This window comes from Bombina bombina, chromosome 3 (assembly GCF_027579735.1).
Source record: "Bombina bombina isolate aBomBom1 chromosome 3, aBomBom1.pri, whole genome shotgun sequence".
Lineage (NCBI taxonomy): Eukaryota > Metazoa > Chordata > Amphibia > Anura > Bombinatoridae > Bombina > Bombina bombina.
The window spans coordinates 970,730,240-970,747,436 of NC_069501.1; the positions used below are offsets into that span (position 1 = coordinate 970,730,240).

The 17,197-nt window shown below is 40.8% G+C and overlaps 1 protein-coding gene across 1 annotated transcript in view; it reads right to left on the reverse strand.

Annotated features, from left to right (window-relative positions):
• Positions 1–1,117: 1,117 nt before the first annotated feature.
• CCNT1 (cyclin T1) overlaps positions 1,118–17,197 on the reverse strand; it is a 43,800-nt gene continuing 27,720 nt past the window's right edge. The window contains exons 8-9 of the mRNA XM_053708055.1: positions 3,529–3,599; positions 1,118–2,646 (exon numbers count right to left, since the gene is read on the reverse strand). Of these exons, the coding sequence (XP_053564030.1) occupies positions 1,489–2,646; positions 3,529–3,599 (1,229 nt within the window). The 3' untranslated portion in view covers positions 1,118–1,488. The remainder of the gene's footprint in view (positions 2,647–3,528; positions 3,600–17,197) is intronic.

Sequence of the window (17,197 nt, forward strand, 5' to 3'; positions counted from 1 at the left end):
CCACAGTTTATCTAACTAAATGGGACAATGTTATGGAGATAAAAGTATTTTAGGCATAAAGAGTATGTCTAGCAATAATGCATCTGAGAAAGGCCAGTGGGAATGGACAAATGGCATTGATGAAAACTTGTATCTATTTTTAAATAATTGTATCTTTTTGGTAATTATTGAATAGACAATTATTGCTTCCATCAAACTCAGTTAGTGCATTTTAAGGGGGCATCGTTCCCCACTTATTTTAGATACAGCACATGTGAGTTTCTTTTGTTTGTTTTCTTTCCAACAGGTACAAAGAAAGAAAAACAGTGAGCGCTAAAGCTGGAGAAAGGATTTTAAAAATTGGGACCTTGTATCCTTCATCAAGGTTACAGGTAGAAAACCCTTTATCCAAACTGCTTGGGACTGGAAAAGGTTTGGATTTTGGAATATTTGCATCCTTAAAATGGGATAGTTGAGAGAGGGCACCAAGTGAAAACAACAATATCTTATGTCATTTAGGCAATATTTCAATTTTATAATACAGCTTATAAATATAACTAGTTCATTTTATATTATTGTTTTAATACTTTTATGACTTACAAACAGGCAAAATAGTAATTTTTGATAATTTTTTTTTTTTTTTTTTAATATTAGTGAAAAAGTTTGGCTTTTAGAACAAGTTTGGAATTCCAGATTTGGGAATTTGTACCTGTACTAGTCTCTTGAGACTTGTGGCATTTAATTTGATATATATATATATAAATCTTTGGGTACAAAAGCACTCTCACCAAACTGGTCAGGTAGGCACAAGGGTGCAAAAATAGGAATAATAGATTAGCAAGAAATAAGCACTCTCTGGTTTTGAAAAACAAATAGTATATTTTACGCTAGTAAAATATACTATTTGTTTTTCAAAACCAGAGAGTGCTTATTTCTTGCTAATATATATATATATAAAAATTATACAATATTTTTGTGTGTGATAAAGACCTTTAGCAAACACACACACTGTACAGTGTATTTGCGCAAAACAGCTCTTAAAATAACTCAGTTAAAATTATACTAAACAAACAGTACTCAGAGTGCAGACATCCATATTGTATCTGTAGATTGTTACATATAAAACATCATTCAGAAATAATATCAAGTTTGTTCTTTGTATTGATTTCCATTGCTTCTGCTTCTTATATTTTAATAAAATCTATGACCCGTTTGTTAGAAGCAGAGATAGCAATAAAATATTTGAGAAATTAAAGACAAATAGAGAGTGTGATTTTCTGATCAACAAATGAATACAGCTATGTACAATGAAAAGTGTTGCGGCACCACTTGAATCCTGGAAACAAAGATTTTAGAAACCTGAAGAAAAATAATACAATGTTTTTAGGGAAACAAAGTCATGATATAATCAGCAAAGACAAACAAGGAAGATTGAAGGCAGAGAAAAATATGCTGGTAAAATAGCCACTCCAATGTGCTAGACTTACAAGGAGTTTGTAAGTCTAGCAATCACTTTGGAAGAGGCGGAAGTGGGGGCGGAGGTTCAGCAGGGAGTGGAGGTGGTCTAGTCTTTTCTGGATTGCTGGGTTTTGCCCGGCGATACTCTCCATATTGATTCAAATACTGAGGGGCTGGCATGGGCTGCACTCCCTGTGCACTCAGTAGTGAATGCAACATGTTAACTGTGTCCTGGTAATCAATTATCTTATGTCCACTGTGCCCATTTGCACTTGTGGGCTCCCTGTCTGTTTTGTTGTGTGTCACACGTATTTTGTTTTGGACAGATGAATCAAGAGGGGGATGTTTGGAAGTCCTGTTTGTTTTGTGTGAAGGTTCATGTCCAGTAACCTCCTCTGGTGGAGGCCTCTTTCTGGAAGAAGATGTTTTGTGTAAGGAGCCTCCCACAGCAGCTGTAGACCTTTTGCTGCTACTGCTGGCTGATGGGTCTTGCTGGTGCTGGCGGTGAGACTGGCTGCTATGATGGTGATGGTGGTGGTGATGTGAGGATGAAGAGCTAGTCCTGTGCTTGTCCCTGTTTTTGCCACTGCTGCTGTTGCCACTACTGCTGTTGCCACTACTCTCATCACCTGGCATTTTAATACGGATCTTTCCTTCTTCAGGCTTATCACGGCTAGACACTGGAAGGCGTAACTTCAGACTAGAGGATTTCTCTGACCGCTCATGGCTTACTTCATGCAACGGAATCTTTAGAATAATCGGGGATGCGCGAGTCTCCTTTTCCCGTTGCTGCTGTAAAAGCAGGCTCTGAGCAGCACATGCATACTGTTCCTTCAGGTTGGCTTCCAGTTGTCCCAGCTGGCGTTTCTGTGCAGCCAGCTCATCTGCATGCTTTGCACGGTAGTCTTTCAAGCTTACTTTTGTTGCTACAGTTGATGACTTGGAACTGTGTTGGGACTGTTCTGGACATGTTAAATGTTCATTAGTCCTAAGTTGCTCACGTTGGTGAGGTGCTGGGGCACTCCATGACCCTCCTGACTCCAATTTCGTAATTGAAAATGGTTGGTTTGAGGAGTCAGATGAAGGTGAGTTGCTCAAGATACCACTGCCAGAGATCATACGTAGTATAGTTTGATCAGAAAGACTGTTGTTGCTTTCTTCATCTTCCTCACATCCACCCTCTTTAGGTTTTTTGGCAGCCTGATTTATCTGTGAATGAAAAAAAGTTCTGACTGAGCAAAGTAAACTGCATCTAAAACCAATTCACAAAATTGCTAAGGTACAAATGAAGGGTTTCACACCTGGATTCACTGTTGGCTGCTACTATACTTTACTATATTATAACAATATTGATGAAATAAATAAAAATCCAATTAAATTAAGCTGCAAGTATGAATACAAATTGATGCTTTGTCTCTAGAATTTTGCTACTGTGATTCATGAATTCTATGTTGGGTTCATGCCCAGTAAAGTTGGCAAAAGCAGAATTATGGGCATGTCTGCATTTAAGGGGTCCAGTGGAAACTGCCTAACTGAAGAAAATAACCTGATACAGTGCTTAAAGTTAAAGTAAATCCTAGCGTTTTACAAGGATTGACTTTTGAAACAAATAAAGGGTACTTTCATTCATGAAGTATAAGATACTTCATGTAGAAAGCTCCTATATTTGTTTTAACTGATCGCCGTTCTTAGCTGCTACAGCAGCACATGGCTAAAAGAATTTTTTGCTAAGAGGTGACGTTTTCACCTCTTAGCCAATAAACATGCGGTAAATCCGTCTTCCATGGGCGCCAAGCCGGATTTACCGCACGGCTATTGGCTAAGAGGTAAAAACGTCACTTCTTAGCAAAAAATTCTTTTAGCCGTGGGCTGCTGTAGCAGCTAAGAACGGCGATCAGTTAAAACAGGAGCTGTCTAAATGAAGTTTCTTATACTTCATGAATGAAAGTCCCCTTTATTTGTTTCAAAAGTCAATCCTAGCGTTTGTAAAACGCTAGGATTTACTTTCACTTTACTAAAAAAATGTTAAATATATTGTAATTAGCAGTTTTTAGCAGGAAGTAAAAATACTCAATGTCCGTAAATTCTTACCCTCCAGTTCCTGATGCGCTTCAGACGATTAGGCGTTTTCTCTAAGATCTGAAGAAATTCATGAGTTAATTCTGCAAAGACCAAAGAAAAAATATAAATACACGTTGTAAAACAACAGTAACAGAGAATCAGAAACAAAGACAATATAACATTTAGAAATGGACATGGTAAAAAGGCATCACTTGTGGAATCAAAGGGATTTTACCACATGGAAATCGAAACTACAGCTGTCAGCTACTAATATCTAAAATATGTGTACAACAGCAAACGTGTAATACAAATGTGTGAAATAAATAAAGCAATAATGCAGAGCTCTGTTCTAAGAAAAGCCATTTTATTTAATCAATATTAAAACACTTTTACAATACTTCCCACTATGACATAAAATCCCTAATAGAAGTAGAAATTCGCATTTTTCACTACATTTAGTCACCAATCAGCCAGAGATACCCAGGTTCTGAACCAAAAATGGGTCTTAAGCTTACATTCCTACTTTTTCAAATAAAGATAGAAAGAGAACAATATAATAGAAGTAAATTAGAAAGTTTCTTAAAATTGCATGCTCTATCTGAATCATGAAAGAAAAAAATATGGGTTTAGTATCCATTTAATGAGTTATCTTCCTATTTTTCTTAGACAGATTCTAGTCCTGCTCATTTCCAGACTGTTATACACTCCATTATGATGGTACAAGCCCAACTGTAATGAATCACCTACTGCTTCAGGTGTTGTCACAATCAAGTTGAAGACTCACCCTTCCTGGTTTGGGGTCTTACTTTCAGTCTAGAACTCATTTTCCCCTTCTCTTCTGCCTTCTACCTTTGTTTTACTAAAATAATAAAACTGGAGTGTCGAATAAAGTACACAAGAGAAGGCAGAATCTTGTGTTCAATAGTTTGCATTTCTCCTAGTGGTGGCTTGATATTAATCTAATAGTAATGAAAGGTTAGTGAGATGAGGCTAGATGCAAATCTGAGCATTTGGAGGAAAAGTTGAAAATTCCAAGGCAAAAATAAAACCTTCTAAAGGAAGCAAAAAACAAAACAAAAAGTGAACATGACCAGAGAAAGGTCTAAGTGTATTCCATTCAGAGCATGAATTTGAATAAGGCTCGTGGAAGTAACTAGTTTGTATGGGCTTATTATAAGAGTTAAACAATTTACCTGTCAGAGCTAATTCATATAATTCAGGGCAGATAATTAAAAAAAAATGCAGAGAGTAACATATAAAAGAGCAGCTGCAAGTGAAATACGATATGCAAACCAATGTGATCAATGTGGTCAAAAATGGGGGATGAAGCATCAAATATGGATTGATTTATTTTTTGCTGTAACTATTAATAGAAACAAGAGATTTTAATTTCAAATAATAAAAGTTGTAATAGTTGTGTATCCCCTTACTAATGCCCGATCACTAAACATTAGTAGGAAGTTTCTATAAGCCAATTATCAGGAAGTGAACAGTTGATACTGGTCTATTAGTTTCAATTTAAATCTAAACAACTTTTACTTCATATTTTTGCAGGTAAAATTTTTTCCATATTTTTAAATCCTGTTCTTTCGAATTACATTTAATTTTTTTTGGAGTACACTGTTAAACATGCTAAAAATCTGAGGTTAAAAAAAAGTAAATTAAGTAAAAGCTGTTAAAGTTTAAGGTGAAACTTACAGGAAGTGACCGATTAAGTGCATTTTAGTCCTGTAACTCTACTTTTCATTCATTGATTGGCACCTAACACATGAAAAGCTGGTATATTCAGCACAGGAACATGCATTTCTCAAAACAAAAAAAAACACAGCACTGTAATACATTAAGAAACATTATTAACAGAAAAAAAAATGTTTTGTATCAGGTGTCTTTAACCAAATAACTCTGAATACAATGATAGTAGAAGGAAAAATACAAGCTAAAGTTTCAATGGAGAGCCAGTGCATCCACAAAACTTGCGGATCTTTGGTTCTGGATCCGTACAAAAGAATCTTGAAGTTTTGGCGCAAGGCCATTAGATCTACAGAAGGGAGTACAAAGTGTGCAATAGACTTGTAAGAAACAAAGATAAAGGGATAAAGTGATTGCTGATAAGGTAAGCTCCCTTCCCAATTATCGACTCCAGTATTGTAGTCAGATGAAAGAGATGAATATGTGATTCTTTCCAGGCCAGTATCTTGGAGACCACATGTATTAGACTATCACTACATTTCCCATTGGAAAGTAATGCTTTAAGGTAGTATTTGTGGTATTGTCAAACTGCACCAGCACAGAGCAATCTGAGATATTATTCTGTTAGCAGAGCTATGTGTAGTATATAACCCTGGGTTCCAGCATATTAATAAGAGCAATTGCATCCATGGGACACCATAGCTCCTGCACTAGTCACACAGAACAGAATATTGCTGGAGTACACATTACTGATCATTGAGGCTCCTGAGGAAAGCAAACATGCTGAAACATATTGGGATTTTAACCTGAAACTAAAATTGAGGGTTATTTAATCAACTATCTAATCACTGTGGGTATGTTTACTTAAAATAGGCTAACGTTTTGTTAGCAGGGTTACCCTATCCTGATGTATTCTTTAGGGAAGATTCAGCAAATGGATTTATTTTTATTGAGTCAGTTAGGGGGAGAATATTAACTGCTGCACTGATATAGGAAATTGTTCTATATGTTTCAGGATCTGATAAACTAGAGCATACTTTAGAATGGTATATGCACTTAGGTCACTCTGGAGGAAATATAAAAAGCACAATTCATGTGAAAGGGACACTGTACTGTAAAAAAATGTTTTGCCCTTAATGTGTTCTAAATGACTTGCTATAACTACTGAAGATTATTAAATGCATGATTAATTTTTCCTTCATGTTTAATTATTAGCAGTTTTTTCTCATTACAACATCTAGAACATGGCCATAGCAATGGGCTGAGCCTGTAAGTAAAGCAGACCTGCTAATGTTATTTATGTTAAGCATTGAAATACTAATTATGGCTGGGAAGATTGAATAAACACAAGCAGTTTTTCACATCTCTCTCTTCCACTGGGAGATTAATCAGGTCTATTGAGTTCTCTTTACATAGATTTTCAGTAGCTATTTAAAATAAAAAATAACAGTAAAGAAGAGAAATGGACTATTAGAAACATATTAAAAGGGACAGTCTACACAAGAATTTTTATTGTTTAAAAATCCATTTATTACCCATTCACCAGTTTTGCATAACCAACATGGTTATATTAATATACTTTTTACCTCTGTGATTACCTTGTATCTTAGCTTCTGCACAGACATGCATTTTAGCCAATCAGTGCTGACTCCTAGGTAACTCCACAGGAGTGAGCACAATGTTATCTATATGGCACACATGAACTAGCGCTATGTCTAGCTGTAAAAAAAACTGTCAAAATGCACTGAGATAAGAGGCAGCCATTCAAGTGTTTAGCAATTAGCATATGAGCCTATCTAGGTTAAGCTTTCAACAAAGAATACCAAGAAAACAAAGCAAATTTGATGATAACAAAAATTGGAAAGTTGTTTAAAATTGCATGCCCTATCTGAATCATGAACGTTTAATTTTGACTAGGCTGTTCCTTTAAAGGTGAGACACTTTTAGAGTAAAATGCCCCTTTAAACAACAGAAAAACATTGGAAATAAAAAGAAAATTTATGTTTACCTGATAAATTTGTTTCTTTTTAGACACGATGAGTCCACGGATCATCATCCTTACTTGTGGGATTACACCTCCTGGTCAGCAGGAGGAGGCAGAGCACCACAGCAGAGCTGTTAAATAGCTCCTCCCTTCCCTCCCACTCCAGTCATTCGACCGAAGTTAGGAAGAGAAAGGAAAAGCCAAGGTGCAGAGGTGTCTGAAGTTTACAAAAAATAACAGCCTGTCTTAAAAAGAACAGAGCGGGCCGTGGACTCATCGTGTTTAAAAAGAAACAAATCAGGTAAGCATAAATTTTCTTTTCTTTTTAAAAACATAATTTATGCTTACCTGATAAATTCCTTTCTCCTGTAGTGTAGTCAGTCCACGGGTCATCCATTACATCTCCTCCCTAACAGGAAGTGCAAGAGGATCACCCAAGCAGAGCTGCTATATAGCTCCTCCCCTCTACGTCATACCCAGTCATTCGACCGAAACCAAACGAGAAAGGAGAAACTATAAGGTGCAGTGGTGACTGGAGTTTAATTTAAAATTTAGACCTGCCGTAAAAACAGGGCGGGCCGTGGACTGACTACACTACAGGAGAAAGGAATTTATCAGGTAAGCATAAATTATGTTTTCTCCTGTTAAGTGTAGTCAGTCCACGGGTCATCCATTACTTATGGGATACCAATACCAAAGCTAAAAGTACACGGATGACGGGAGGGACAGGCAGGATCTTTACACGGAAGGAACCACTGCCTGTAGAACCTTTCTCCCAAAAACAGCCTCCGAAGAAGCAAAAGTGTCAAATTTGTAAAATTTCGAAAAAGTGTGAAGCGAAGACCAAGTTGCAGCCTTGCAAATCTGTTCAACAGAGGCCTCATTTTTAAAGGCCCAAGTGGAAGCCACAGCTCTAGTAGAATGAGCTGTAATTCTTTCAGGAGGCTGCTGTCCAGCAGTCTCATAGGCTAAACGTATTATGCTACGAAGCCAGAAAGAGAGAGAGGTAGCCGAAGCTTTTTGACCTCTCCTCTGTCCAGAATAAACGACAAACAGGGAAGAAGTTTGGCGAAAATCTTTAGTTGCCTGTAAATAAAATTTCAGGGCACGGACGACATCCAGATTGTGCAGAAGTCGTTCCTTCTTTGAAGAAGGGTTAGGGCACAATGATGGAACAACAATCTCTTGATTGATATTCCTGTTAGAGACTACCTTAGGTAAGAACCCAGGTTTAGTACGCAGAACTACCTTGTCTGAATGAAAAATCAGATAAGGAGAATCACAATGTAAGGCCGATAGCTCAGAGACTCTTCGAGCCGAGGAAATAGCCATTAAAAACAGAACTTTCCAAGATAACAGCTTGATATCAATGGAATGAAGGGGTTCAAACGGAACACCCTGCAGAACGTTAAGAACTAAGTTTAAGCTCCACGGCGGAGCAACAGTCTTAAACACAGGCTTAATCCTGGCCAAAGCCTGACAAAAAGCCTGAACGTCTGGAACTTCTGACAGACGTTTGTGTAAAAGGATAGACAGAGCTGAGATCTGTCCCTTTAACGAACTAGCAGATAAACCCTTTTCTAAACCTTCTTGTAGAAAAGACAATATCCTAAGAATCCTAACCTTACTCCATGAGTAGCTCTTGGATTCGTACCAATGTAAGTATTTACGCCATATTTTATGGTAAATTTTCCTTGTAACAGGTTTCCTAGCCTGTATTAAGGTATCAATCACTGACTCCGAGAATCCCCGCTTTGATAGAATCAAGCGTTCAATCTCCATGCAGTCAGCCTCAGAGAAATTAGATTTGGATGTTTGAAAGGACCCTGAATCAGAAGGTCCTGTCTCAGAGGTAGAGACCAGGGTGGACAGGACGACATGTCCACTAGATCTGCATACCAGGTCCTGCGTGGCCACGCAGGCGCTATTAGAATTATCGATGCTCTCTCCTGTTTGATCCTGGCAATCAATCGAGGAAGCATCGGGAAGGGTGGAAACACATAAGCCATGTCGAAAACCCAAGGTGCTGTCAGAGCATCTATCAATACCGCTCCCGGGTCCCTGGACCTGGATCCGTAACAAGGGAGCTTGGCGTTCTGGCGAGACGCCATGAGATCCAGATCTGGTTTGCCCCAAAGCTGAAGCAGTTGGGCAAATACCTCCGGATGAAGTTCCCACTCCCCTGGATGAAAAGTCTGGCGACTTAGGAAATCCGCCTCCCAGTTCTCCACGCCTGGGATGTGGATCGCTGACAGGTGGCAAGAGTGAGACTCTGCCCAGCGAATTATCTTCGAGACTTCCATCATCGCTAGGGAACTCCTTGTCCCTCCCTGATGGTTGATGTAAGCCACAGTCGTGATGTTGTCCAACTGAAACCTGATGAACCTCAGAGTTGCTAACTGAGGCCAAGCCAGAAGGGCATTGAAAACTGCTCTTAATTCCAGAATGTTTATTGGAAGGAGTCTCTCCTCCTGAGTCCATAATCCCTGAGCCTTCAGGGAATTCCAGACAGCGCCCCAACCTAGCAGGCTGGCGTCTGTTGTTACAATCGTCCAATCTGGCCTGCTGAAGGGCATCCCCCTGGACAGATGTGGCCGAGAAAGCCACCATAGAAGAGAATCTCTGGTCTCTTGATCCAGATTTAGCATAGGGGACAAATCTGAGTAATCCCCATTCCACTGACTTAGCATGCACAATTGCAGTGGTCTGAGATGCAGGCGTGCAAAAGGTACTATGTCCATTGCCGCTACCATTAAGCCGATTACCTCCATGCATTGAGCCACTGACGGGTGTTGAATGGAATGAAGGACACGGCAAGCATTTAGAAGTTTTGTTAACCTGTCCTCTGTCAGGTAAATTTTCATTTCTACAGAATCTATAAGAGTCCCCAAGAAGGGAACTCTTGTGAGTGGCAATAGAGAACTCTTTTCTACTTTCACCTTCCACCCATGCGACCTTAGAAATGCCAGAACTAACTCTGTATGAGACTTGGCAGTTTGGAAACTTGACGCTTGTATCAGAATGTCGTCTAGGTACGGAGCTACCGATATTCCTCGCGGTCTTAGTACCGCCAGAAGAGAGCCCAGAACCTTTGTAAAGATTCTTGGAGCCGTAGCTAACCCGAAGGGAAGAGCTACAAACTGGTAATGCCTGTTTAGGAAGGCAAACCTTAGATACCGATAATGATCCTTGTGAATCGGTATGTGAAGGTAGGCATCCTTTAAATCCACTGTGGTCATGTACTGACCCTTTTGGATCATAGGTAAGATTGTCCGAATAGTTTCCATTTTGAACGATGGAACTCTTAGGAATTTGTTTAGGATCTTTAAGTCCAAGATTGGTCTGAAGGTTCCCTCTTTTTTTGGACCCACAAACAGATTTGAGTAAAACCCTTGTCCGTGTTCCGACCGCGGAACTGGGTGGATCACTCCCATTAGTAAAAGGTCTTGTACACAGCGTAGAAACGCCTCTTTCTTTATCTGGTTTGCTGACAACCTTGAAAGATGAAATCTCCCTTTTGGAGGAGAATCTTTGAAGTCCAGAAGATATCCCTGAGATATGATCTCTAACGCCCAGGGATCCTGGACATCTCTTGCCCAAGCCTGGGCGAAGAGAGAAAGTCTGCCCCCCACTAGATCCGTTTCCGGATCAGGGGCCCTCACTTCATGCTGTCTTAGGGGCAGCAGCAGGCTTTCTGGCCTGCTTGCCCTTGTTCCAGGACTGGTTAGGTTTCCAGCCCTGTCTGTAGCGAGCAACAGTTCCTTCCTGTTTTGGAGCGGAGGAAGTTGATGCTGCTCCTGCCTTGAAGTTACGAAAGGCACGAAAATTAGACTGTTTAGCCCTTGGTTTGGCTCTGTCTTGAGGCAGGGCATGGCCCTTACCTCCAGTAATGTCAGCGATAATTTCTTTCAAACCGGGCCCGAATAATGTCTGCCCTTTGAAAGGTATGTTAAGCGATTTAGAAGTCACATCGGCTGACCAGGATTTAAGCCACAGCGCTCTGCGCGCTTGAATGGCGAATCCGGAGTTCTTAGCCGTAAGCTTAGTTAAGTGTACTACGGCATCAGAAATAAATGAATTAGCTAGCTTAAGGACTTTAAGCTTGTCTATAATCTCATCCAATGGAGCTGAGCTAATGGTCTCTTCCAGAGACTCAAACCAGAATGCCGCCGCAGCCGTGACAGGCGCAATGCATGCAAGGGGTTGTAATATAAAACCTTGTTGAACAAACATTTTCTTAAGGTAACCCTCTGACTTTTTATCCATTGGATCTGAAAAAGCACAGCTATCCTCCACCGGGATAGTGGTGCGCTTAGCCAGAGTAGAAACTGCTCCCTCCACCTTAGGGACCGTCTGCCATAAGTCCCGTGTGGTGGCGTCTATTGGAAACATTTTTCTAAATATAGGAGGGGGTGAAAAAGGCACACCGGGTCTATCCCACTCCTTGTTAACAATTTCTGTAAGCCTTTTAGGTATAGGAAAAACGTCAGTACACGTCGGTACCGCAAAATATTTATCCAGCCTACATATTTTCTATGGAATTGCAAACGTGTTACAATCATTCAGAGCCGCTAATACCTCCCCTAGTAATACACGGAGGTTCTCAAGCTTAAATTTAAAATTTGAAATGTCTGAGTCCAGTTTACTTGGATCAGATCCGTCACCCACAGAATGAAGCTCTCCGTCCTCATGTTCTGCAAATTGTGACGCAGTATCAGACATGGCTCTATTATTATCAGCGCACTCTGTTCTTACCCCAGAGTGATCGCGTTTACCCCTAAATTCTGGCAATTTAGATAGTACTTCAGTCATAACATTAGCCATGTCTTGCAAAGTGATTTGTATGGGCCGCCCTGATGTACTTGGCGCCACAATATCACGCACCTCCTGAGCGGGAGGCGAAGGTACTGACACGTGAGGAGAGTTAGTCGGCATAACTTCCCCCTCGTTGTCTGGTGAAATTTTCTTTACATGTACAGATTGGCTTTTATTTAAAGTAGCATCAATGCAATTAGTACACAAATTTCTATTGGGCTCCACATTGGCCTTTAAACATATTGCACAAAGAGATTCATCTGTGTCAGACATGTTTAAACAAACTAGCAATGAGACTAGCAAGCTTGGAAAATACTTTTCAAATAAATTTACAAGCAATATAAAAAACGTTACTGTGCCTTTAAGAAGCACAAAAAACTGTCACAGTTGAAATAACAATGAACCAAATTTTCACAGTAAATGCATTAAGTTAGCAAAGGATTGCACCCACCAGCAAATGGATAATTAACCCCTTAGTACCCAAAAACGGATAACAATTTAATATAAACGTTTTTATCACAGTCAAAACACAGTCTCACAGGTCTGCTGTGAGTGATTACCTCCCTCAAAACTAGTTTTGGAGACCCCTGGGCTCTGTAGAGACGTCCTGGATCATGGAGGAAGAAATAGGAAGACTGTGACTGAATTTTTACTGCGCAATAAAGCGCTAAAATAGGCCCCTCCCACTCATCATATAACAGTGGGGAAGCTCAGTAAACTGATTTTATTCATAAACAAACGACAGCCATGTGGTAAAAATCATGCCCATAAAGTTTTATCACCAAGTACCTCAGAAAAAAACGATTAACATGCCAGTAAACGTTTAAAAATAAAATTATGAAATGTTATTAATAAGCCTGCTGCTAGTCGCTTTCACTGCAGTGGAGGCTCAAATATAACTTAAATGTATACAGTATTTTCTTAGTGAAGTTCCATTCCCTAGAAATACCTCAGTGTAAACATACATACATATCAGCCTGATACCAGTCGCTACTACTGCATTTAAGGCTGCACTTACATTACATCGGTATTAGCAGTATTTTCTCAGTCAATTCCATTCCTTAGAAAATAATATACTGCAACATACCTCCTTGCAGGTGAACCCTGCCTGCTGTCCCCTGTTCTGAAGTTACCTCACTCCTCAGAATGGCCGAGAACAGCAAATGGATCTTAGTTACGACCGCTAAGATCATACACAAACTCAGGTAGATTCTTCTTCTAATGCTGCCTGAGAAAAAACAACACACTCCGGTGCTGTTTAAAATAACAAACTTTTGATTGAAGAAATAAAAACTAAGTTTAACAACCACAGTCCTCTCACACGTCCTATCTATTAGTTAGGTGCAAGAGAATGACTGGGTATGACGTAGAGGGGAGGAGCTATATAGCAGCTCTGCTTGGGTGATCCTCTTGCACTTCCTGTTAGGGAGGAGATATAATCCCATAAGTAATGGATGACCCGTGGACTGACTACACTTAACAGGAGAAAAGACACGATGAGTCCACGGATCATCATCCTTACTTGTGGGATACAATACCAAAGCTAGAGTACACGGATGATAAGGGAGGGACAAGACAGGGAACCTAAACGGAAGACACCACTGCTTGAAGAACCTTTCTCCCAAAAGCAGCCTCGGCCGAGGCAAAAGTATCAAATTTGTAAAATTTTGAAAAAGTGCGAAGACAAGACCAAGTTGCAGCCTTGCAAATTTGTTCTACAGAAGCTTCATTTTTGAATGCCCATGAAGAAGCAACAGCCCTAGTGGAATGAGCCATAACTCTTTCAGAAGGCTGCTGTCCAGCAGTCTCATATGCAAAGCGCATGATACTCTTCAACCAAAAAGAAAGAGAGGTAGCCGTAGCTTTCTGACCCTTACGATTTCCAGAGAAAATTAAAAATAGAGAAGAAGACTGATGAAAGTCTTTAGTAGCTTGTAAGTAAAACTTTAAAGCACGGACTACGTCCAAATTGTGCAGAAGACGTTCCTTCTTAGAAGAAGGATTAGGACACAACGAAGGAACCACAATCTCCTGATTAATGTTCCTGTCTGAAACAACCTTAGGAAGGAACCCTAGTTTAGTACGCAAAACTACCTTATCCGAATGGAAAATAAGATAAGGCGAATTGTATTGCAACACCAAAAGCTCAGAAACTCTTCGAGCTGAAGAAATAACAACAAGAAATAAAACTTTGCAAGATAACAACTTAACATCTAAGGAATGCATAGGCTCAAACGGAGCCCCTTGAAGAACTTTACGAACTAAATTCAGACTCCATGGAGGAGTAACTGGTTTGAACACAGGCCTGATCCTAATCAAGGCCTGACAAAAGGATTGAACATCTGGGACATCAGCCAGACGTTTGTATAACAAAATAGATAAGGCAGAGATCTGACCCATTAGGGAACTTGCCGATAAACCCTTCTCCAATCCTTCTTGGAGAAAAGACAAAATTCTGGGAATCCTAACTCTACTGCATGAGTAGCCCTTGGATTCACACCAATAAAGATATTTACGCCATATCTTGTAGTAAATCTTTCTAGTTACAGGCTTATGCGCCTGAATCAAGGTCTCTATGACGGATCACAAAAACCCCGCTTGGATAGAATTAAGCATTCAATCTCCAAGCAGTCAGCTTCAGAGAAATTAGATTTGGATGAAGGAAGGGTCCTTGAATGAGAACATCCTTCCTCAATGGCAGTCTCCAAGGTGGCAGGGATGACATGTCCACCAGATCGGCATACCAAATCCTGCGAGGCCACACAGGAGCAATGAGGATCACTGATGCCTTCTCCTGTTTGATTTAAGCAATGACCCGAGGAAGAAGAGCAAACGGGGGAAAAAGATATGCTAGGCTGAAGGACCAAGGAACTGCTAGAGCATCTATCAGTTCCGCCTGATGATCCCTGGACCTTGACCCGTATCTCGGGAGCTTGGCATTCTGACGAGATGCCATGAGATCTAACTCCGGCCGACCCCATTTGAGAATCATGTTGGAGAATACTTCCGGATGGCGTTCCCACTCTCCCGGATGAAAGGTCTGCCTGCTCAGAAAGTCAGCCTCCCAGTTGTCCACCCCTGGGATGTGGATCGCTGACAGATGGCAAGAATGGGCCTCCGCCCACCGGATTATCTTGGCTACCTTGGTCATCGCTAAGGAACTCCTCGTTCCTCCCTGATGATTGATGTAAGCCACTGTCGTTATGTTGTCCGACTGGAATCTGAAGAACTGGGCCGAAGCCAACTGAGGCCAGGCCAGAAAAGCATTGAAGATCGCTCTTAGCTCCAGGATGTTTATAGGAAGAAAAGACTCTGCCTGAGTCCATACTCCCTGAGCCTTTAGAGAGCCCCAGACTGCTCCCCATCCTAAAAGGCTGGCGTCCGTTGTGACAATTACCCATGAAGGTCTGCGAAAGCATGTCCCCTGGGATAGATGATCCAGAGACAACCACCATTGAAGAGAGTCCATCGTCTCCTGTTCCAGGGTTATTCAAGGAGACAAATCTGCATAATCTCCATTCCACAGCTTGAGCATGTTTAACTGCAGAGGTCTGAGGTGAAACCGAGCAAACGGTATGATGTCCATTGCCGCCACCCGTGAGTTCTCAGGAAGGATAGCACAATGTCGGTATAGGACCTTAGTTGTGGACAAGATGACGTCTGGATTAGAATATCGTCCAGATAAGGCGCCACCGCAATGCCCCGCGGTCTTAGAACCGCCAGCAGAGACCCCAGAACCTTTGTGTAAATTCTGGGTGCCATGGCCAGACCGAAAGGAAGAGCAACAAACTGAAAGTGTTCGTCCAGAAAGGCAAATCTTAGGAACTTGTGATGATCTCTGTGGATAGGAACATGAAGATATGCATCCTTTAAATCCACTGTCGTCATAAATTGATCCTCCTGGATCAATGGAAGAATGGAACGAATAGTCTCCATCTTGAATTATGGAACACTGAGAAACTTGTTTAGACCCTTGAGGTCTAGGATAGGTCTGAAAGTTTCCTCCTTTTTGGGCACTATTAACAGATTTGAATAAAAACCCTGCCAGTGTTCCTGTATAGGAATGGGACAAATTACTCCCATGGAGGAGAGGTCTCTTACACAATGTAAGAACGCCTCTCTTTTTATCTGGTCTGCAGATAATCTTGAAAGAAGAAATCTTCCTTGGGGAGAAAAAATTCTGAACTCTAGTTTGTATCCCTGAGACACTGTTTCTATAGCCCAGGGATCCTGAACATCCCCCCTTCAAGCTTGGATGAAGAAAGAAAGTCTGCCCCCTACCAGATCCGGTCCCGGATCGGGGGCAAACCCTTCATGCTGACTTGGAATCAGCAGCAGGCTTCTTGGATTGTTTACCCTTGTTCCAAGACTGGTTTGGTCTCCAAGTAGACTTAGATTGCGAATAGTTTCCTTCCTGATTAGGAGGAAGAGAAGGAATTACCCTTGAAATTTCAAAAGCAACGAAAATTACTTTGTCGTCCTTTCTGTTTGGTTCTTTTATCTTGAGGAAGGAGATGACCCTTGCCTCCCGTGATGTCAGAGATAATTTCCTTCAAGCCAGGCCCAAACAAGGTCTTTCCCTTGTAAGGAATTGCCAGGAGCTTAGAATTAGATGATACGTCCGCAGACCAAGGTTTCAACCATAAGGCCCTGCAAGCTAGGATAGAAAAACCTGAACTCTTAGCTGCCAATTTAGTAATTTGCAGAGAAGCATCTGTAATAAAAGAATTGGCTAATTTCAGAGCTTTAATCCGATCCTGGATTTCCTCTAAAGAAGTCTCAGTCTTAAGAGACTCGGCAAAGCATCAAACCAATAAGCTGCCACACTGGTGACCGTAGCAATGCACGCAGCCGGCTGCAATAGTAGCCCCTGGTGAACATAGATCTTTTTAAGTAGACCCTCCAACTTCTTGTCAATGGGGTCTTTGAAAGCACAACTATCCTTAATAGGAATAGTAGTTTGTTTGGCCAAGGTGGAAATAGCCCCCTCCACCTTAGGAACCGTTTGCCAAGTTTCCCTGACAGCGTCAGCTATAGGGAACATCTTCTTGAAAATAGGAGAAGGAGAGAAGGGAATACCTGGTCTCTCCCATTCCTTAGAAACAATCTCCGAAGTTCGCTTAGGAACTGGAAAAACATCTGAGTAAGAAGGAACTTCGAAGTATCTGTCCAACTTACTCGATTTCTCAGGAGCGACCACTACCGTGGAAT